The sequence below is a fragment of the Rhinatrema bivittatum genome, chromosome 11 (assembly GCF_901001135.1).
Source record: "Rhinatrema bivittatum chromosome 11, aRhiBiv1.1, whole genome shotgun sequence".
Classification (NCBI taxonomy): Eukaryota; Metazoa; Chordata; class Amphibia; order Gymnophiona; family Rhinatrematidae; genus Rhinatrema; species Rhinatrema bivittatum.
In genome coordinates, this window is record NC_042625.1 from 7,692,719 (window position 1) to 7,716,652 (window position 23,934).

The following is a 23,934-nucleotide window of genomic DNA, read 5'->3' on the forward strand; positions in this document are numbered from 1 at the left end:
TGGAACAGGAAGCATTTCAGAGAATGCCACCCTGGAGGTTCTGGATTTCAGCTTTCTACCTAAAATCCTAAATTTGGCTTCCAGAACCTCTCTCCCACATTTTCCTATGTCATTGGTGCCCACATGTACCACGACAGCCGGCTCCTCCCCAGCACTGTCTATAATCCTATCTAGGTGACGCGTGAGGTCTGCCACCTTCGCACCAGGCAGGCAAGTTACCAGGCGGTCCTCACGTCCACCAGCCACCCTGCTATCTACATTTCTAATAATTGAATCACCAACTATGATGGCCGGCCTAACCCTTCCCTCCTAGGCAGTAGCCCTGGGAGATTTGTCCTCAGTGCGAGAGGACAATACATCACCTGGAGAGCAGGTCCTTGCTACAGGATCACTTCCTGCTACACCAGGGTGATGTTCTCCTAATGGGAGACCTTTCTGATCCAAGGCAGCACTGGGGCTGCCAGAATGGATTTGGGACTTGGCTACTATGTCCCTGAAGGTCTCGTCAATGTACCTCTCTGTCTCCCTCAGCTCTTCCAAGTCTGCTACTCTAGCCTCCAGCAGTATCATTCCTCACGGATGCCGCTTCTGATCTGGTGCGCACCGCAGCTAGAGGAGTGTCATCAGCCATGGCAACCAGAAGACAACTCTGGCTCTGAAGCTGGTCGGCCGACGCATCTTCCAAAACTAGACTCACAAGGATGCCCTTCAAGTGAACCCTCCTGTTTGGAAGTGAACTAGAGAAACTAGCCAACAAATGGAGCGAATCTCCACTGCCAAGGCTACCAGAGGACAAGAATAAGAGAAACCAGGGACCCTTCCCACGAACTTCCAGGGGCAGAGTATCACAGCACTTCAACCCATACAGAAGCACATATCAAGCGGCCCGCCCCTCAGGCCAGAGCCAGTCCTTTCGGAACAAGCACAACAAAAGGGGGAGCCAGCTCAGGCCCAGGCCCTAGCCACACCCCACAATGAAAATCAGCCGACCCATCCAAAGGAAGAAGCCATAGGGGGCAGACTTGCCCTATTCTACCAAAGATGGGTCAAGATAACTTCGGACAAGTGGGTCCTAGCCATCATTTGAGAGGGATATTACCTGGATTTCCACCACCTCCCTCCGGACAAATTTGTGGAATCTCCCTGCCACGACCCTTCTAAGAGGATGGCAGTGGAAGCTACACTGACCAGATTGCTAGCCTTAGAGGCTATAACACTGGTGCCTGCACAGCAAATAAATACTGGGCATTATTCCATTTTATCGTCCCCAAGAAAGAAGGAAGGTTCAGGCCCATCCTGGACCTCAAGTCTGTCAACCACCACCTGAAGATTCCTCGCTTCCGCATGGAAACCCTACGCTCGGTAATAAGGGCGATAGAACCGGGAGAGTTCCTTTCATCCCTGCACTTGTCGGAAGCCTACCTACACATTCCGATGCATCAAGAGCATCAGTGTTTTCTACTTTTAACGATCCTGGACCGTCACTACCAGTTCTGGGCACTACCATTCGGGTTAGCCACAGCACCCCGGACGTTCACCAAGATCATGGTGGTAGTGGCAGCAACACTGAGGAAGGAAGGAATCCTCGTACACCCTTATCTAGATGATTGGATGATCAGGGCGAAATCCCCAGAGGAAAGCCACCAGGCGACCAACAGAGTCAAAACTCTACTGGAGAGTTTCAGGTGGGTGGTCAACATAAACAAGAGTTGTCTGCAGCCCTCCTGATCTCTAGAAAACTTGGGAGTCCGGTTTGACACCAAACAAGACAAGGTCATCCTGACACAGACAAGGAGATCAAAATTGATGACCCAGTTGTGATCCCTGTTGAGCGAGCTTCGCCCCACAGCATGGTCCTCGGCCTCATGGCATCCACACTGGAAGAAGTGACATGGGCAAGAGGTCACATGAGACCCCTACAGCGCTCACTACTATCACGATGGAATCCACTGTCCCAGAACTACACCGTACGTTTTCAGCTCCCGGACAAAGTTCGGACCCAACTACGATGTTGGCTACAAGAAGGCCATCTGAGCCAGGGAGTAAGACTATCCTCACCAACCTGGATCCTGCTCATCACGGACGCCAGCCTACAAGGATGGGGAGCACACTTCCAGGAGCTAACCACCCAGGGGCAATGGAACAAAGAAGAGTCGGGATGGAACATCAATCGCCTAGAAGCCCGAGCAGTCAGACTAGCCTGCCTACGGGTTCGGTCACAGACTCCGAGACAAGTCAGTCAAAGTAATGTCAGACAACGCCACAACAATGGCCTACTTCAACCATCAGGGAGGAACCAGAAGCCAACAGGTGTCTCTGGAAATTGACCCCTTAATGTCATGGGCGGAAGCGAACATTCAAGAGATCTCGGCCTTCCACATCGTGGGGAAAGACTTTCTCAGCAGAGAAAGTCTAGACCCAGGAGTATGGAGGCTGTTGACCACAGCATTCCAACAGATAGTAAACCGTTGGGGAACATCAACCATGGACCTCCTGGCAAACCGGTCTAACGCCCAAGTGCCCAGCTTCTTCGGCCACAGGCGGGAACCCCAGTCCCAGGGAATCGATGCCCTGGTACAGACCTGGCCACAGGAGACTCTTAGCAGCAAAGGATGACAAGGTGGAATCGGAAAAAATGGACTTTATTGAACTTGCCCGACTCTGGCCGAGTTTCGCTCACATGAGCTGCCTCAGGGGCTTATTGAACCAATGCAATTGGCTCTGTTCAGTTTCAATGTAATTTTACATCAAGGTTGAAAAATCAGCAGTGAGTGTTTGCGCGGTGAGTGACTGCATGCCGGTTCGTCTGAAGAATCTCATTACCACTGCTTGCACAGTCATCTATGAATTACAAGTGCCTGTTTTTTGAACACGCCGATACTGGGCATGCTGATGTAAAATTACATTGAAACTGAACAGAGCCAATTGCATTGGTTCAATAAGCCCCTGAGGCAGCTCATGTGAGCGAAACTCGGCCAGAGTCGGGCAAGTTCAATAAAGTCCATTTTTTCCGATTCCACCTTGTCATCCTTTGCTGCTAGCCACATTGGATCGGTTACCGGTTTGTTTCCTTGGACCACAGGAGACTCTTATACACCTTCCTGCCATGGCCCCTATTGGACGCAATCATCCACAAGATAGAACACCACAGGGGACCAGTACTTCTATTGGCCCCGGACTGGCCAAGAAGACCATGTTACACAGGCATGCGAAGGCTGCTGACAGGGAACCCCCTCCCGCTACCTCCACACAGAGACCTGCTCCAACAGGGACCAATCCTCTGAGGATCCAGCTCGATTCTCAATTACGGTCTGGCCATTGACAGGACTCGCCTGAGGAAGAGTGGATACTCGGGGCAGTAATTGACACCCTGCTCCGAGCACGCAAGTACTCCACATACCTAACATACATAAGGATTTGGAGAGTATTCGAAGCCTGGTGTGAGGACCGCAACATCATTCCACGCTCAGTCAAAATTCCTGCGATTTTGGAATTCCTGCAGAACGGTCTACAGAAATGATTGTCTCTCAACTCCATCAAGGTACAGGTGGCTGCATTGTCATGCTACGGAACCAAGAGCGAGAGCGGCAGCATAGCCTCTCACCCAGATGTCTCCCGCTTTCTGAAAGGAGTCAAGCAGATCTGACCACTCCTAACGTGGCCGGTGCCTCTTTGGAACCTCAACCTGGTCCTAGATTTCTTAGCAGGAGCTTCCTTCTGACCTCTTTGTGGCCTGTCTCTCCAACTATTAACATTGAAGACAGCCTTCCTGGTGGCAGTCTGTTCGGCCCGTCGTATCTCCGAGCTACAAGCACTGTCCTGCTGGGAGCAGTTCCTCAGACTCACCCCGGGAACCATCCAGTTACGCACAGTTCCATCATTCCTCCCCAAAGTAGTATCTCACTTCCATCTCGCTACCATCGCCAGATGAGCATAAGAATTCGGAAGAGTCTTGCAGTCTACGCCATCTCAACGTCGGCAGACTCCTAGTCTGAAACTTGGAAAGGTCGGAATCCGTACGAAATACGGACCATCTATTCATCCTTCACAGCGGGAAGAAGCAAGGGGAAATGGCCTCGCAAGCAAATATAGCCCGCTGGATCAAAGAAGTCATCAAGGTGGCCTACGTAGAAGCACGCCTTTACAAGTCAAGGCCCATTCCACTAGAGCCTAGGCAGTGTCCTGGGTGGAAATCAAGATGCTGTCACCCGCCGAGATCTGCCGGGCGGCGACATGGTCCTCCATCCACACCTTCTCCAGGTTTTACCGCCTGGATGTTCAGGCTCGAGAGGACACAGCATTTCCAAGGGCAGTACTACGTGGGTCACGGGCAGCCTCCCACCCAGTTCGGGAGTAGCTTTCATACATCCCATTGGTCCTGAGTCCATCTGCTACACGCTAGGAAATGGAGAAATTACTTACCTGATAATTTCGTTTTCCTTAGTGTAGACAGATGGACTCAGCATCCCACCCACGGCTGCCGTTATTCATGGAATTCTCGAGTGATTCACGGGTAAGCCATGCTTTACTCCAGCTAGGCCACCCATCCTACCGGGTGTCGACGTTTCTCGGTTGAGGGCACTGGCAGTCTCCAGCTATAACCAATTCAACCGGATCAAATTTATCAAGTTATAAAGTTAATCAAGTTATTCAAATTATTCAGTCATACATATATCCACAATGCTTTTCGAGGAGAATACTGAAGAGCTGCACTTCCTGCAGCGGTATATGTTCTAGGGCTGATGTCAGATTGAAATCTGATCCGTCTCCAACTGCTATCAGGAGTACACTATACCCATTGGTCCTGAGTCCATCTGTCTACAGTAAGGAAAACGAAATTATCAGGAAAGTAATTTCTCCATTATTATTGCACTGCCAAATTGGTTAGCTTCCTTGATTTCTCTTAGCATTTCATCATTTGTTTGACCATTTTGTCCAGGTGGACGGTAGGATACACCTATCACTATACTCTTACCCCAACACACGTGGGATTTCTACCCATATAGATTCCTCTGAGCATTTAGTCTCTTTTGTATGATCTTTATCCTGTTGGACATCACAATGAGATACGGCCCACCCATTTCTCTCCAATAGCAGTCCGGGGCCGCTTATCCCTTTTTTATGAGGAATGGTTGAAGATTATGTCTGATCAGTGGGTGCTCAAGGTGATCAGGTACGGATACGCCTTAGAGTTTTCTTTTCCCCTCAAAAACACCTTTCTGGAGTTGTGCTGTGCTTCTGGTAGCAAGTAGGAAGCCATGGAAGGAATCCTGCGGATATTGTTAAGCCTGGAGGCTATTCTCCCGGTGCCAAGGAATGAGCAAGGTCAAGGACAGTACTCAGTCTACTTCATGGTTCCGTCTCATCTTGGATCTTCAGAAGATGAACAGGAGCTTGAAGGTTCCACATTTCCGGATGGAGACACTTTGCACAGTGATTGCGGCATTCCACTTGGGGGAATTTCTGACATCGTTGGATCTCACCAAGGCCTACTTGCACATCCCCATACATCAAAGTCATCAGAAGTTTCTGCGGTTCAAGGTGCTGGGGCAACACTTCCAGTTCCGGACTCTTCCATTCGGACTCATCACAGCTCCACCAACCTTCACCAAGGTGATGGTGGTGGTAGCGGCAGCTTTAATGAAGGTGCACCCATACCTAGACGATTGGCTCATCTGGGGCAAGACACAGGAGGAGTGTGTTCGAACAGTGGACCGTGTTCTCCAGACGTTAAGCTCTCTAGGATGGGTGATCAACCTGGAGTAGAGTCAGATGCAACCATCTCAATCCCTGGAGTACCCTGGAGCACGATTTCATACCCGGTCCGGCTGGGTGTTCCTGACTGCGGACAGGTTGGCCAAGTTGTAACAGCAGGTTGAGTGACTGTTAGATCTCCAAGTCCCAAAGGTCTGGGATTACGTACAGGTCCTAGGCTCCATGGCCTCTATGTTGGAGCTGGTCCAGTGGGCCTTTGCCCACGTGCATCCGCTGCAGAGATTCCTGTTGTCCTGCTGGAATCTAGTGTTGGAGCAATACCATCTCCCGCTGCCACTAGGGGAGGAAACCGGAGCCAGCCTGTCATGGTGGTTATCCCGGCCCCAACTGGAGAAAGGAGTGAGTTTCAAAATTTTGGATTGGGTGGTAGCAGTGACCACAGATGCAGGTCTCAGGGGTGTGCCTGGGTCGATTGACTCAGGGACTTTGATCTCCGGAGGAGAGGTCCTGGTCCATCAGCCAGCTAGACAAGAACTGTGAGCAGAGCCTTGGAAGAATTTCTGCTGCTGGTGTAAGGTCACTTGGTTCGGGTTTTCTCGGACAATGCAATGACAGTGGAGTACATCAACCGTCAAGGTGGCACCAGGAGTCAAGCAGTGGCTCGGAAATCGCATTTGCTGTTTGCGTGGGCGGAACTACAGCTATAAGCGATCGCAACATCCTACATAGCCGGAGCAGACAATGTGCAAGCGGATTTCTTTAGCCGTCAGCTGCTGATTCCGGGGGAGTGGGAACTATCCCTGGAAGCATGGAATCTCATTTGTGTCCAGCGGGGGGTTCCCAACTGCAATGCAGCTCAATAGCAAAATGGGTTGGTTCTTCAGTTGCAAATGGGACATCTGTTCAGTGGGCCTCGACATTCTGGTGTGGCTGTGGCCAAGGGGGATCCTTCTTTGTTTTCCCTCCATGGCCCCTCATAATGCACGTTGTGGCGCATAGAGGCACCAGCTTTGTGGCTCCTGAGTGGCCGCGGCGTCCATGGTTCGCGGATCTGGTTAATCTGGCCATGGATGGCCACCTTCGACTAGCTCATCTGCGGGGGTTGTTGTGTCAGGGCCCCATTTTTTCGAATCGTGTGGGTCGCTTTTGCCTTGCGGCCTAGCTTATGATAGGCGATGGTTGTGACCGAAGGGCTATTCTGAGTCTGTCATTACTACCCTTTTTCAGGCCAGGTGACCTCTATGGCGTATGTCCGAGTTTGGAAGGTGTTTGAGACCTGGTGTGTTCAACAACAGGTAGATACTCTGTTGGCTTCTGTTCTTCATATTTTGTCCTTTCTTCAGCAGGGCTTGTTGAAGGGTTTGGCTTACAGTTCGCTGAAAGTTTGTGTCGGCCCTTGGTTGCCTTAAGGGTAAGGTTCAGGGCAGGCCGTTAGCCTCTCATCCCCGATGTTGTCCACTTTCTGAAAGGAGTAAAGCATTTGAAGCTTCCTGTTCGGAAGGTGTGTCCTAACTGGAATCTCAATCTGGTGTTGAGGGTCCTCTGTGAGGCTCCCTTTGAAGCCTTTGAATCGAGCCTCTTTTTTATTTATTTATTTATTTATTTTTTAAATAAACTGTATTTGTCATCAATAGATTACAACACGAGGATGGTGGGTTCCTGAACCAACCTTAGACCAACCGGTTCCATTACCAGACATACAAACACAACATTAACCTACCCTATATCCCGTACGGTCCCTCCCACCCTCCCTACTCCATCACCCTCTCCCCCCCCCCCCCCCGCCTCCTCCCCTCCCCGTCACAGGTGAGCGATCTGAGTCCGTATCGATCGAACAGTGATAATGTTACCCCGTTGGATAATAAGGGTGGCGATTCATTCACTATCAAGCTTCGAGCACGATGTGGAAGTTCCTGGAGATATGAGTTCCAAATAGAGAGAAAGGCCCGCCTCCAGCACAGGGAACTTCGGGATGCCAAGTTGTCCATATTCATCATGGAGTGAAAATGGTTTCTCCAGGCCCAGAAAGACTGCGCGTTTAGTCCTCCAGACCAAAGAATCACCTTTTTCCTCACTAGACTGGCCTTCTGTATGAGCAGGCGTGAGCCAGGATCTCTAACCCTAATGGGAGAAATAAACCCAAATATAAGCCATAGGGGAGTCACTGGAATGACCACATCCAATAAATCTGCCATATAATCAGCAACCTGGCCCCAAAAGTGCTGAACGGAAGCACACACCCAAAAGGCATGGGTCAAGGTACCTGTAGCCAGGTTGCACCGTGCACATAAAGCAGAAGAGGCGATAGTCAATTGGTAAGCTACTTGAGTAGACACGTAGGTCTGGTTCATAAATGTATACTGTAGCTCCCTATATACATGCTAGTAGAAATCCTGGCTATTCGCCTAAAACAAACCTGCAAAATAGACTGTGTAACAGTGAAATCCCCATCTCTGTTCCAGTGTTCCACCAGGACCATACAAATATCAACCTTCACCTGCTGTCATACATATTTATAATAAACAGACATTGATGGGACCTTGTCTCGATCAAAGTGAAATGCCTGATCCAATGCCTGAAACACAGAGGGGTGCTTAGAGACATCGGGCAGTGTATTAAGATAATGTCTGATCTGCATGTAGGGAAAGGTATGCGCCACCCCCAGAGCATACAGGTCCCGGAACTCTGTGAAAGTTAGTCTTCCCCTCCTTTGTTATCAGCTGTCCCAGGAAAGTAATCCCTTTAGACACTCATGTTCTAAAACTAATAGAATGAAAACCCGGGGAAAACTCAACATTACACACTATTGGCAGGAAATGGGAGCATAACTTAGACACTCGCAGTAATTTGGTTAACTGCAGCTACGCCTGCTGGATAGGTTTAACAAGAGCAGTTTGTGCTAAAAAAAAAAAGGCGGGAGGCAGTTCGTCGCCGATTGCAAAACAAAAGTAATGGTTATCAGCGCCATCAAGGCTTTTTCCGCGTGTAAATTAACATACATCGATCTGTCCATAAGTCAATCGCGGACAATAGGCAAATTACTCGCTAAGTTATAAAGAGCTAAATCCGGCACCCCCATACCTCCTACTCCCCAGCGTTCTCTCAACCAAGAGAAGGGGAATCCTGGATTTCCCACCTTTCCAGATAAAACGCCTGAGAGTGCCTTCCAATAGCAGGATATCTCTCTGCTTTAGCAGGACTGGCAGATTTTGCAGGATATATAGCCATTCGGGAGAATGGTCATTTTGAATAAATTTACCCACCCTGCCAAAGAGAGCAGAAGAGCACACCAAGTAGCCAGAGTATCTTGAGTTGAGCGTAGATCGGGATATTTGCCTTATATACCTGTTCGGGATTCTGTGGAATTAACACTCCTAGATAAAGTAAGCATTCACCTGCCCACCGCAGGGGAAAAGGATCAGGCCAATTGTCCTTCAAAGTACCAGGGAACACCAAGGCGGAGGAAAGCCCAGAAAATGCTCCAAAGCTCCAGATTAAGCGCAGCAACGGGGACAATGAGGCCTGGGGGTCTGTGTGGAAAACTAGGAGGTCATCCGCAGAGGCAGCACATTTAAAAATACTGGGGCCAAAACGGATATCCCGAATCTCTCGACTCTGCTGAATAACGAGTAATAGAGGTTCAAGCTGCAGGATAAAAAGTAATGGGGACAGGGGGCATCCCTGCCTCGTGCCTCTTATCACCAAGAATGGTTCTGACTGCTCTCGATTGGCTGTGATCACCGCTTGTGGAGCATGATACAATAGCTGGATGGCCTTGGAAAAATAGCCCTCAAACCCCATTTTATTTAAAATATAAAATAAATACCTCTACTCCATCCTGTCAAATGCCTTTGAATCAAACCTCTTTAAAGGTTCTTACCTTGAAGACTGTATTTTTGGTTGCTATTTGTTCGGCCAGGCAGATTTCTGAATTACAAGCCCTTTCTTGCTGCAATCCTTTCCTGTGGATCTCCTCCGACAAGGTTTCTTTATGGACAGTACCTTCATTCCTTCCTAAGATGGTCTCTGCCTTTCATGTGAATCAGATGGTAGAGTTGCCGGGATTTCCGGACCAGGCCTGAGGATTCCTCTATGAGTAGAGATCTCCGTTTTATGGATGTGCAGCAAGCCCTGTTGCATTATTTGAAGGTCACCAATTCTTTCCTATGATCAGGTTATCTTTTTGTGTTCGGTGGAACTAAGAAGGGAGGGAAAGCGTCTGAAGCTTCCTTAGTTTCTGTCAACCAGCGGGCTATTTCCTCGGCCTATGTTTCTAAGGGCTGCGCGGTGCCAGCAGGTCTTAAAGCTCTTTCTACGCATGCGTAGGTGGCGTGGGCCAAGTGTCAGTTGGTCTCTCCTCAGGAGATATGTAAGGTCACGGTTTGGTCCTCACTTCACACTGCTAAGCATTACCATTTGGATGTGCACGCACCAGAGACAGCATCCTTTGAGAGTGTGTTGAGCGGATCTTTCGGGTTCCCGCCCAGTATAGGGGTGCTTTGGTGCATCCCATTTGTCTGGACTGATCTGGGTATGTTCAGGACAGGGAAATTGGTTCTTTCCTGCTAATTTCTGTTCCTGTAATACCACAAATCAGTCCACAGGCCTGCCCTGTAGTACTTCCGAAAGACTGACTGTCCTAGTGTTCACTGGAATGCTTTTCGAAGAGTTCTTTCATAAGAACATAAAGTGCCATGATGGTTCAGACCAAGGGTCCATCAAGCCCAGCATCCTGTTTCCAACAGAGGCCAAACCAGGCCACAAGAACCTGGCAGTTAACCAAACACTAAGAAGATCCCATGCTACTGATGCAATTAATAGCAGTGGCTATTCCATAAGTCAACTTGATTAATAGCAGTTAATGGAATTCTTCTCCAAGAACTTATCCAATCCTTTTTTAAACACAGCAGTACTAACTGCACTAATCACATCCTCTGGCAACAAATTCCAGAGTTTAATTGTACATTGAGTGAAAAAGAACTTTCTCAGATTAGTTTTATATGTGCCACACGCTAACTTCATGGAGTGCCCCCTAGTCTTTCTATTATCCGAAAGAGTAAATAACCAATTCACATCTACCCGTTTTAGACCTCTCATGATTTTAAACACTTCTATCATATCTCCCCCAGCCGTCTCTTCTCCAAGCTGAAAAGTCCTAACCTCTTTAGTCTTTTCTCATAGGAGAGCTGTTCTATTCCCCTTATTTTGGTTGCCCTTCTCTGTACCTTCTCCATCGTAATTATATCTTTTTTGAGATTCGGCGAACAGAATTGTACACAGTATTCAAGGTGCGGTCTCACCATGGAGCGATTCAGAGGCATTATGACATTTTCCGTTTTATTCACCATTCCCTTTCTAATAATTCCCAACATTCTGTTTGCTTTTTTGACTGCCGCAGAACACTGAACAGACGATTTCAATGTGTTATCCACTATGACGCCTAGATCTCTTTCTTGGGTTGTAGCACCTAATTTAGAACCTAACATTGTGTAACTATAGCATGGGTTATTTTTCCCTATATGCATCACCTTGCACTTATCCACATTAAATTTCATCTGCCATTTTGATGCCCAATTTTCCAGTCCCACACGATCTTCCTGCAGTTTATCACAATATGCTTGTGATTTAACTACTCTGAACAATTTTGTATCATCTGCAAATTTGATTCTCACTCGTCGTATTTCTTTCCAGATCATTTATAAATATATTGAAAAGTAAGGGTCCCAATACAGATCCCTGAGGCACTCCACTGCCCACTCCCTTCCACTGAGAAAATTGTCCATTTAATCCTACTCTCTGTTTCCTGTCTTTTAGCCAGTTTGTAATCCACAGAAGGACATCGCCACCTATCCCATGACTTTTTATTTTTCCTAGAAGCCTCTCATGAGGACCTTTGTCAAACGCCTTCTGAAAATCCAAGTACACTATATCTACCGGTTCAACTTTATCCATATGTTTATTAACTCCTTCAAAAAAGTGAAGCAGATTTGTGAGGCAAGACTTTGTTCCATTAAACAATGACTTTCTATATGTTCTGTGATTTTGATGTTTAGAACACTTTCCACTATTTTTCCTGGCACTGAAGTCAGGCTAACTGGTCTGTAGTTTCCCGGATCGCCCCTGGAGCCCTTTTTAAATATTGGGGTTACATTAGCTATCCTCCAGTCTTCAGGTACAATGGATGATTTTAATGATAGGTTACAAATTTTTACTAATAGGTCTGAAATTTCATTTTTTAGTTCCTTCAGAACTGTGGGGTGTATACCCATCCGGTCCAGGTGATTTACTACTCTTCAGTTTGTCAGTCATGTCTCCCACATCTTCTAGGTTCATCGTGATTTGGTTCAGTCCATCTGAATCATTACCCATGAAAACCTTCTCCAGTACGGGTACCTCCCCAACATCCTCTTCAGTAAACACAGAAGCAAAGAAATCATTTAACCTTTCCGCGATTGCCTTATCTTCTCTAATTGCCCCTCTAACCCCCTCAATCATCTAATGGTCCAACTGACTCCCTCACAGGCTTTCTGCTTCAGATATATTTTTAAAAGATTTTACTGTGAGTTTTTGCCTCTTCGTCCAACTTCTTTTCAAATTCTCTTAGCCTGTCTTATCAATGACTTACATTTAACTTGCCAATGTTTATGCATTATCCTATTTTCTTCTGTTGGATCCTTCTTCCAATTTTTGAATGAAGATCTTTTGGCTAAAATAGCTTCTTTCACCTCCCCTTTTAACCATGCCGGTAATCGTTTTGCCTTCTTTCCACCTTTCTTAATGTGTGGAATACATGTGGACTGTGCTTCTAGGATGGTATTTTTTTTTAACAATGACCACGCCTCTTGCACACTTTTTACTTTTGTAGCTGCTCCTTTCAGTTTTTTTTCTAACAATTAGTTTCCCTTTTGAAAGTTTTTAGCACGAGAGCCATGGATTTGCTTACTGTCCCCCTTCCAGTCATTAATTCAAATTTGATCATATTATGATCACTATTGCCAAGCGGCCCCACCACTGTTACCTCTCTCACCAAATCCTGTGCTCCACTGAGAATTAGATCTAAAATTGCGCCCTCTCTCATCGGTTCCTGAACCAATTGCTCCATAAAGCTATCATTTATTCCATCCAGGAACTTTATCTCTCTAGCGTGTCCCGATGATACATTTACCCAGTCAATATTGGAGTAATTGAAGTCTCCCATTATTATCGCACTACCAATTTGGTTAGCTTCCCTAATTTCTCTTAGCATTTCACTGTCAGTCTCACCATCTTGACCAGGTGGACGGTAGAATACTCCTATCACTATAGTCTTCCCCGACACATGGGATTTCTACCCATAAAGATTCAATTGTGCATTTAGTCTCATGCAGGATGTTTATCCTGTTGGACTCTATGCCATCCCGGACATAAAGTGCCACACCGCTTACCGGGTGCTCCTCTCTGTCATTGCGATATAATTTGTACCCCGGTATAGCACTGTCCCATTGGTTGTCCTCCTCCCACCATGTAATCCTTGGCACATACAGTACTTTACTTGTTAAGCCTATAATTGTTTAATATCTGCTGTCTATGCTCTCAGTTCCCCAAGTTACCATAACACCTTGTTTTTTGTAATTTCTCTCTTCTCGTTACCGTTAAAGTTATAATACCCCGGTTCCCTGTAAACCGATGTGATATGATATTTTTTCATGATGTCGGTATATAAAAGAGTTAAATGTCTCTGAGATGCCAATTAAGTCTGTCATTCACTGCTATACATTCTAATTCTCCCATCTTACTTCTTAGACTTCTGGCATTAGCATATAAACATTTCAAAGTTTGTTTTTTGTTTGTATTTTCATACAAAGAATTCATTTAGTCTGTCTGCAATGGCCTTATCTTCCCTAAGAACCCCTTTAACCTCTCGGCCATCTAATGGTCCAACCGACTCCCTCACAGGTTTCTTGCTTCGGATATATTTAAAAAAGTTTTCATGAGTTTTTGCCTCTGTTGCCAACTTCATTTCAAATTCTCTCTTCGCCTGTCTTATCAGTGTTTTACACTTAACTTGACAATGCTTATGTTTTACTCTATTTTCTTCAGGTGGATCCTTCTCCCAGTTTTTGAAGGATTTTTTTGGTTAAAATAGCCTCTTTCACCTCACCTTTTCACCATGACAGTAATACTTTTGCCTTCCTTCCACCTTTCCTAATGTGTGGAATACATATGGACTGCGCCTCTAGGATTGGAATTTTTTTTTTTTTGTAATCTTTATTTATAATTTTAGCATGTAATACATAAATTACTTGCCAAAAGACTTTTACAGATGATTGTAATACAGATTGAAATATCAAACTAATTCGTATCACACATAATTCCATACATCCATCTGATTTTTAAAAGTAAACTTCAATCTCCCAGTTGTGTTTTGAGATGTTCAGGCTCAGTGAATTGATAATTTTTCCCATCCAATTTAATAGCACATTTACATGGATAGCGAAGGATGAATTGACCCCCCCTTCTCAGTCACTTTCAATCTTAACTCAAGGAAATGTTTCCTCCTAATTTGTATAGTCTTCACTATATCTGGATAGATTCAAATTTTGTTCCTGTAAAAAGTTTTCATCCTATTACAGAAAAAAAAATTTTTAAACTGTGTCTCTATCTGAAATAAATGCAAAGGTTATTAACATAGTACCTGTTTTTTCAATAACTACTTCATCTTGTGATTTTTCTAAAAAATCAGACAAATCTAAAGTTGATCCATTGTTTTCTTTATGCTCTCCTACTACATCAGCATCCTGCTTCGCAAGAGCCTGCTCCTTGATCTTGACAGTGTTACTTATATAAAATGCTCTAACAATAGTTGGCATACTCTGTTCTGGGATATTCAGTATTTTCATAATATACATCCTAATCAATTCTGTAGGCGAAACCTTACTGATAAAAGGAAAATTGACCACTCTCAATTTTAAAACTCTTGAGTACTTCTCAATATTTTCAATTTTCCTTTGTATTTCAGCTTCCACCTTGATTTGTTGAACTTGAATTTTTTCCACCTGCATGAGGCATTGATCAACAATATTATTCTGCTTTTGTAAATTAATCAAAGCTGCTGAATTACTTTTAACTATTTCATTTGTTTCATTAGCAACTTTAGTTAAATTTTTAATAGAAGAATCTAATTTCGTTAGAACATTCCACAAAGTATCCATGGTTATAGATGTAGGTCTCACTATAATTTCTTGAATATTGATTTTTTTCCTTTGTTTGTTTCTTTATTTCTTTGGAAGACTTTGAAGATGGCAAAGATTTACTCTCTTTAATCTCTTGTTTAGTCATTTTTAAGGGAAGGGTCATTTCATCTGATATTTCTTTTCCATTTTGAATTTCACTGACTTCTTCCATTTCTAACCCATCCTGGGGACTTTCTGGTAAGTTGGGAAGTACTATCCCTTCCTTACCAGGAGGTAGTGGAATATCTGGAGCTCCTGGACTCAGAGAGATGTTATTGGCCAATAGGGACAGACTTAGCTCCATATCTGTCCCTATAACGGCCTCCTCAACAGGAGTTATTTGTGGGGAACTCAACCAGTCAGCCACTGTCCTAGCTCTAAAGTAGGAGTGCTTGTGGAAGGCTTTAATTTTGCCTTCCGCATTTATTTTATATAAACAAAACAAAGAGCTAAAGAACAGATGTGACTAATTGTTCCTACCTCTTCCAACAATGTTTCCCTAAATGGAGGACAAGAAGAATTAAAAATACTAGTAATTACTTTTCCTACCTGAGGGGAAAGGATATTGAATTATCTATAGAACCAGTTGGATCCAGCCGGAGTGCGTGCTGTGAGAGGGCTGGTTAAGAGATCACCTCCAGCCCCTCCCAATAATGTAATTCACTCTGATTGGTCTTCCCTTCACCGTCAGGGCAGGCTCCTGCCTACCCCCGGAAAGTCCAGAGTTCTCACAGTATAGGATTGCATTTTTAAACAATGTCCATGCCTGTTGAACACTTTTAACCTTTGCAGCTGCACCTTTCCATTTTTTTTTTCTTTTTCTTTTTTTTTTAAACTATTTTCCTCATTTTATCAAAGTTTCCCTTTTGAAAGTTTAGTGTTAGAGCTGCAAATTTACTTATTGTCCCCCTTCCGGTTATTAGTTTAAATTTGATCGTGTTATGATCACTGTTTCCAACCCTGGGGTTTTCGTTCGCCCCATTTTTAGGGGAATGTTTTTTTTTCTGGTTCAAATCTTGGCTTGGGTACCCGTCAATACTGAGGGGACTATAGGTGGCACGCTCGATTAAGTAGCGGTACCTCACAGTTTTGTTCTGTGCCTCCATCTGCTGGTAGGGATGCATAAACCCATTTGTCTGGACTGATCTGTGGTATTACAGGAACGGAAATTAGCAGGTAAGAATCAATTTCCCTTTATAAGTTATTAATGTGCAGCACCTGGCTGTAAAGTAGTAACATAAAGACTACCAAAATTCTATATTTGTAGAAAGAAGCAATTAATTGCCCCTTAAATGTTTATTTTTTTTATGCTACTCTTCTGTTCCAGGTCTCGTTAAAAGAAATATTTTCTTCCTTTCAGGTATCTGGTATCAGAAAGAGAAATTCTAATCTGATTGGCAGGAACGAAGAAGAGGCTGACGATCAAGCATTGATGCACAAACAGGAGAAAGCTAAACGAGTCAAAGTAGTGGAAATTAAGCAAGAGAAAAAAGACACCAATGAGGTAGTAGTAGAGGTGAGATTTATAGTATAGCTTGGAGGTAGAGAGATGACATTCTATTCTGAGAGGGTGGAGGTCAGTGCTCAAGGTGCAGATACATCAGTCATTTGAATAGAGAGGCAGGAAGGGCCACAACAAGGAAGAGTTGTAAGTTGCATCCAGGAAGCACAGGATCATTGCATGAGGATGAAAATGGGGGAGGGGGTAAGGAGTGTAGGTAGCATGTGAAAGATGAGAATTTTGTGGAGAAGATGTTGGTTGAGGTTATTGTCAGGTGGTGGTGAGGTTGTAGGCCAGTGACAAGTTGAAAGTTGGCAGATGAAAAGGGTTGTAATGATTTATTTTGAAAGCAAAGATATTGTCTTGTTTTCTGCTTTCAGCTGACAGACAGCCCTGGGGAAGAGGAAGTGCTAAGCCTTAAATCTGCCCAGAAAGGTGAGAACAGAATTTGTGCATATTCACCCCTGGTCATGATAAATGGGGAGTGAATTTACAGGTAAACACATTTTAGGGCTTTGCACAACACTAAGAATAATATTTCCTTCTCTGTCAACAAGAAGGGCTGAATTAGCTATGACTCATGGGTGATGTCATCCAATGGCACAGAACAGATCATTCTTTCTAAACTTATATGTGGGAGATCCCACAAAAGAGAACACCCTTGTGAGCCCCTTAAGTCATTTTTCTCCAGACATTTACACCTCTCATATCTTGTTTAAAATTTTTCTTCCAAATCTGTGTTTTTCTCTCTCTCCTGCCTCTGTGGCTCCCACGAGTAATTTTCAGTGCTACTAGAAAAAAAACCCACCTGTTTTGCTGAGGGAAATGCCCGGGCCCAAGAAGCCTACAGTCAGCAGCTTAAGGACTGTGTCTGCAGGAAAAAGATGCCCATCAGTGATGGACACGACCTTTGTTATAGGTCACTGGGGCCCTATCATGATTCCTCCAATTGCTACAATTGTGGCTGGATGTTCCCCAGGTCACAGTAAAATCTGACCTATAAGAAGGCCAAGCTCCGTGTGTGGTGAGTGGAGTCAAGGCTCCAAGAAATGACGGGCAACATATCCATCAGCCCAATCAAAATGGGCTCAGAACTCCTCTGTGCCACTGGCACAGGGCCACCAGTACTCCAGAGAAAGGACAGTTGTCTTCCAATAGGCTGGGGGGCATGGCCTCAGCAGCTTCGGCATAGATCGCACTGCTGAAAGCTAAGGAACCAGCTCAGAAGAGCCAAGTATTGCCTATGCATTCGATGTCACTGGTGCATAAGGTACTATTTCTTAGCGTGTGGCCAGATGGACTCAGGACCAATGGGTTATATGCTCTCCTGCTAGCAGATGGAGATGGAGTCGGGTTTCAAAGCTGATGTCAGCCCTTCAGTATCTCTTTGTCTTCTAGCAGATGTGGACGTGCTTTCTCTATCGGGATCACTGTACCCTTTAGACGAGGAAATTTTACCTTTAAATTGGAGATAGATCGAGCCCAGCTCTCCTGCGGTGATACTTAGTGGTCCCTCCCCCACTTGAAAATTCTTGATGCAATTTCCAAGATCCCTCAGATGGGTGCCTTGGTCCGGTAGCCGGTTCCCGGCATGGACTTTAGTGCTGAAGCAACTGAAAGGCGGGTACAGGAAGCAGAGCGTGGCGATGGCGGCCTATGGTTCGAGCTGGCCCTGTTGTACGCCTAATATGCGCATAAGGGCGCACACCTGTGTGCATAACTGCGCACATAAGTACACGCATACATTCATGCACAATTGGACGCTTATGCTTGCACGCTTTGGGGCAGATTTGTATGCACTTGAGCTCAGGTGCTAACCAGCAGAACGCACAAGCTATAGTTAACTATGGCTCCGGCAACAAAGAAGCACAAGCGACACTCCCTTTGTGCTGCCTGCCATATTAGGGCTGCACAGTCTGACCTAGAATCCTTCCTGTGTCAGCACTGTGAGGAAGCCCAGGGAGGGCTTCCTCACAGTGTGTTCAATATATTTATAAATGATCTGGAAAGAAATACGACGAGTGAGATAATCAAATTTGCAGATGACACAAAATTGTTCAGAGTAGTTAAATCACAAGCAGATTGTGATAAATTGCAGGAAGACCTTGTGAGACTGGAAAATTGGGCATCCAAATGGCAGATGAAATTTAATGTGGATAAGTGCAAGGTGATGCATATAGGGAAAAATAACCCATGCTATAATTACACGATGTTGGGTTCCATATTAGGTGCTACAACCCAAGAAAGAGATCTAGGTGTCATAGTGGATAACACATTGAAATCGTCGGTGCAGTGTGCTGCGGCAGTCAAAAAAGCAAACAGAATGTTGGGAATTATTAGAAAAGGAATGATGAATAAAACGGAAAATGTCATAATGCCTCTGTATCGCTCCATGGTGAGACCGCACCTTGAATACTGTGTACAATTCTGGTCGCCGCATCTCAAAAAAGATATAATTGCGATGGAGAAGGTACAGAGAAGGGCTACCAAAATGATAAATGGAATGGAACAACTCCCCTATGAGGAAAGACTAAAGAGGTTAGGACTTTTCAGCTTGGAGAAGACACGACTGAGGGGGGATATGATAGAGGTGTTTAAAATCATGAGAGGTCTAGAACGGGTAGATGTGAATCGGTTATTTACTCTTTCGGATAGTAGAAAGACTAGGGGGCACTCCATGAAGTTAGCATGGGGCACATTTAAAACTAATCGGAGAAAGTTCTTTTTTACTCAACGCACAATTAAACTCTGGAATTTGTTGCCAGAGAATGTGGTCAGTGCAGTTAGTATAGCTGTGTTTAAAAAAGGATTGGATAAGTTCTTGGAGGAGAAGTCCATTACCTGCTATTAAGTTCACTTAGAGAATAGCCACTGCCATTAGCAATGGTTACATGGAATAGACTTAGTTTTTGGGTACTTGCCAGGTTCTTATGGCCTGGATTGGCCACTGTTGGAAACAGGATGCTGGGCTTGATGGACCCTTGGTCTGACCCAGTATGGCATTTTCTTATGTTCTCAGAACCTCTCCAAGCCCAGCTCCTCCCATGACCTTATCTGGTAACACCCCGGATCTGAGCAATCCCAGGGCTGCGTCCTCCCCGGGACAGGGCAATTCAGCAGCCCCTCCCCAGTTTCTCCTGGGTACGTATGGACCTGGCAACCTTTTCTTGGGTGGAATTCTTTCAGGGCCTTCAAGCCTTTGTTCAGGTGCAGTCAGCTGCTTCCCCTGCCAGGTCTGAGCCCCAGCTGGGAAGGCCTCGTCCTCCCAGCCCTATCAGCATGCCTCAGGACATGCCTCGCCTCACCAAGGGTATCCCTGACAGGGACATAGAAGACGATGGGGATGCAGACTCATTGGAGGACAGGGAAATCCCTCCAGGCCTGGAGCCATACCAGACCATGCTAAAGCTTTTCTACAGAGATAATTGCCGGCTCTGGTCTCCCAGACCCTGAAGACTCTGGGAGTTCCCAGCAAGGACCCTATGTCGGAACCAAAGAGGAATCCTGTCCTGGTGTCTCTACGGAAAGCCTCTTGCTATTTCCCGATGCTGGAAGCCATCCAGGAGTTGATTGACCTGGAGTGGGATGCTCCGGAAGCCAGTTTTAAAGGAGGTCAGGCCTTGGAGGCCTTGTACTCACTGGACCCAGCGGACAAAGAACGCATGCGTTTCCCGAAAGAGGATGTCCTGGTCTGCGCCGTCTCGAAGCGAACAACTATCCCAGTAGAGGGAGGAGTGGCCTTGAAGGATGCACAAGTTAGGCGGTTGGAGTCCATGCTTGAGCAAGCCTTTGATACGACAGCAATGACACTGCAGATTGCCTCCTGTTGTGCTCTGGTGGCTCGTTTGTGTCTGCTTCTCGAAGGCAGATAGCTCAGGGGCACATCCCAGAGAGGCAGTGGAGCCTGCCACGGCCTTTCTAGCGGATGCAAGCTCTAACCTAGTGCTTACCTTGACCAGAGGAGTGGCCTCAGTGGTGGTGGCCAGAAGACAGCTATTCCTGCGAAATTGGTCAGTGGACACGACCTCTGAGGCAAACCTGCAAAAGATGCCCTTTAAGGGATCCCTTCTATTCGGAAGCTAATTGGAAAAGCTAGCCAGTAAGTGGGGTGAATCTCCAGTGCCTAGGCTACCGGAAGATAAAAAGATCACAACACCCCTCACCCATGAGGGGTCGGGCCAGGGGCTTCCAGTACTTCCAGCCCTACAGAAACTCATCATTTCAGACATCTCGGCCCTTGGGAAGATATGGAAACTGATAAGCCAAGTGCATCTGTTGACGAACACAATGCGCCCCAGGGTGTGGAGCTATCTCCAGGTCATTGGCCTGATGGCGTCAACCCTGGAAGTAGTACCATGGGCAAGGGCACACGTGTTCATATAGGAACACCGGTATATAAAAATCTAAAAATAAATAAATAACATGCAGCCACTCCAGCGCTCCCTGCTATCATGTTGGCATCCACTGTCTGAAGACTACTCGATTTGCCTCCATCTATCGATAGAAGTATGTTCTCGCCTCCAGTGGTGGCTACAGGAAGTGCATCTAAGCAAGAGGGTGTAAGCTTATCTCCACCGAACTGGCTAGTCCTCACGATGGACGTGAGCCTTTGAGGGTGGGAAAACCCACTATCAGGAATTGACAACCCAGGGGCAATGGACCAAGGAAGAAGCACGCTGGAACATAAAACCGCCTGGGAGCCCGAGCTGTCAGATTAGCATGTCTGCAATTCAGCCACAGGCTCTAAGGACAAGCAGTCCGCATGATGTCGAACAGCACAACAACGGTAGCCTACATCAACCGCCAGAGAGAAACTAAAAGTCACCAAGCATCTCTGGAGATAGTCCCACTTATGGAATAGGCGGAGTTAAATCTACAAGGGATCTCTGCCTCCCACATCACAGGAAAAGACAACATCAGCAGGGGAGAGTCTGGATCCAAGGGAATGGGTATTGTCGACCAGAGCCTTCCAGCTCCTAGTAGATCGCTGGGGCCTCCCATCCATCAACCTACTGGCCACAACTCGCAGTGCGACGGTCCCATGATTCTTCAGTTGCAGAAGAGATCCGTGCTCACAAGGGATTGATGCCCTTGTCCAAACCTGAGCAGAGGCGGACTTACTGTATGCCTTCCCTCCGTGGCCTCTGCTGGGCAAGGTCACTCGCAAGATACGAATGCCACAGAGGATTAGTCCGTCTGGCCCAGAAACCCGTGGTATGCAGACATGAGGAGGCTTCTCCCCCCGCGAGGGACCTTGTCCTACAAGGTCCGATCCTTCATGAGGACCCAGCTCTGTTTTGTCTTACGGTCTGGCCCTTGAGAGGGATCGCCTGACGAAGCATGGATATTCGGCGGCTGTAATTGCCACCTTGCTCTGCATGCGGACGTTCTCAACGTCCCTGGTGTACATGCGGATCTGGTGAATATTTGTGGCTGGGTACAAGGAACGCTGGGTGCCCCCTCAGACGACCAAGATCCCCATGATTCTGGAATTCTTACAGGATGGCTTCAACTCCTTGAAAGTCCAGGTGGCAGCTCCCTCCTGTTTCAGAGGCAAGGTAAACGGAGCCTGCCTGTCAACTCGTATGGACTTGGCTCATTTCCTAAAAGGAGTTAAACCTCTCCACCCACCCTTAAAGTGGCCGGTCCCCTAATGGAACTCAGTCTAGGATTGGACTTCTTAGCAGGGCCTTCCTTTCGGCCGCTGCGTGCTTTGTCTCTATACCTGTTAACGCTGAAGACTGTATTCATGGTGGCGATATGCTCGGTTCGTTGCATCTCTGAACTATAGGCACTGTCATGTCGGGAGCCGTTCCTCCGGTTGACTCCAGGAACGCTGCAGCTTCGCACTGTCCCTTCCTTCTTGTCAAAGGTAGTCTCTGAGTTTCACCTGAACAAGTTCATTTCCTTACTGTCCCTAGATAGATGCAAGGACTTGGAAGACTACCGCCTCCTTCACCACTTAAACATCAGTAGGCTGTTAGAACAGTATCTAGAACTTACAGAACTGGTGCGCAAGATGGACCACTTGTTTATTCTTCATGGTGGAAGGAAACGAGGCGAAGCAGCTTCGAAAGCTACCATAGCTCGCTGGATTAAGGAAGTGATCACGGGAGCTTATGTAGCAGCAGGGAAATCTTTACCCCTTCAAGTTAAAACTCATTCCACTAGGGCCCAGGCAGTATCCTGGGCGGAAGCTAAGGTAATGTCTCCCGTCAACATCTGCCGAGCATCGATGTGATCTTCCTTGCCCACCTTCTCCAGGTTCTGTCGCCTGGACGTCCAAGCTCCAGAAGACGCAGCCTTTGCGAGGGTGGTGCTATCTGGACCACAGGCAGCCTCCATCCCGTTCGGGAGCAGCTTTTGTACATCCCATTGGGCCTGAGTCCGCCTGGCTACACGCTAGGAAATGGAGAAATTACTTACCTGATAACTTCGTTTTCTTAGTGTAGACAGATGGACTCAGCATCTCACCCACGGCTGCCCATGAGCAGTGCCAAGGAATCACACAAGAATCTCGAGCCCAAAGAGGTTACAGGTAAGCCATCACCCTAACCCTAGATCTGGACATCTATAATATTAGCGCTTATGTTTGGTTGAGTACAGTTATGGTCACCAATTTTAATCAAGTTCTTAATCAAGTTATTAAATTGTATATCTAGGGTGATGTCAGCTTTGAAACCTGACTCCAAATCCATTTGCTAGCAGGGGAGCACATAACCCATTGGTCCTGAGTCCATCTGTCTACACTAAGAAAAACGAAATCATCAGGTAGTAATTTCTCCATTTAAATTGGAGAAAGATTATCTGCTCTCCTGCGGTGATAATAAAGGTCCCTCCCCCAGTTGAGAATTCCTGAGGTGATTTCCGAGATTCCTCAAAGGTGTGCCTTGGTGCGGTAGCTGGTTTATGGCATGGATTTTGCTGCTGAAGCAGCTGAAAGGCAGCAGGTGCAGGAAGCCGAGTGTGGCAGTGATGGCCTAAGCCCTCTCCCCCTGCAGCCGGAGACCATCTCTGAACTCAGCCGGTAAGTGCTGAGGCCAGGTAAGTTTAAAAAAAAAAAAATTACTGATCCAGAGACGATTGGAGGGATTTCTGGTAGGTTTTCTCCGGTCTCCGTGCTTGGCACACTGTATTGACATCGTTCCTGCTCCCATGGTGGGTAAGGGGAATTGGGCCTCCGAGTGGTTTGAGCAGCCCCCAGTGAGCAAGGCCTCGCATTAGGCACACCGTGTGGTCGTCTCATCGGCATTGTCTTGCGTGTGTTTTACAGCCCTAAGTAGGACACCAGTATGTGCAGTGCGTCAGCTGTGAACGTAACGTCAGTGCCTACTTGTGCACACGACTCTGAAAGCACACGCGCTGTGTGTGTAACGTCAGCGTGTACCTATGCGCACAATGTCAAGCGCATACAGGAAAAGCTGAGCGCACAGACTGAGCGTGTGCCTCACCGTGTAGGCGCTCTAAATTTGTGCGCATATAATTTAAGTGTAAGCCGATTGGAAT

At 46.4% G+C, this 23,934-nt stretch overlaps 1 protein-coding gene across 15 annotated transcripts in view; it reads left to right on the plus strand.

The window, feature by feature from the left end:
- MORC2 (MORC family CW-type zinc finger 2) overlaps positions 1–23,934 on the plus strand; it is a 418,351-nt gene that overhangs the window by 340,030 nt on the left and 54,387 nt on the right. For 12 of the 15 annotated variants that reach the window (XR_003859131.1, XM_029619027.1, XM_029619026.1 and 9 more), the window contains 2 exons: positions 16,288–16,443; positions 16,809–16,863. Coding sequence is in view for 14 of the 15 variants with exons in the window: in XM_029619027.1 (XP_029474887.1) it covers positions 16,288–16,443; positions 16,809–16,863 (211 nt within the window). In the remaining variant the exon portion in view is untranslated. The remainder of the gene's footprint in view (positions 1–16,287; positions 16,444–16,808; positions 16,864–23,934) is intronic. The other 3 variants (XM_029619031.1, XM_029619036.1, XM_029619037.1) reach the window with 1 other exon arrangement.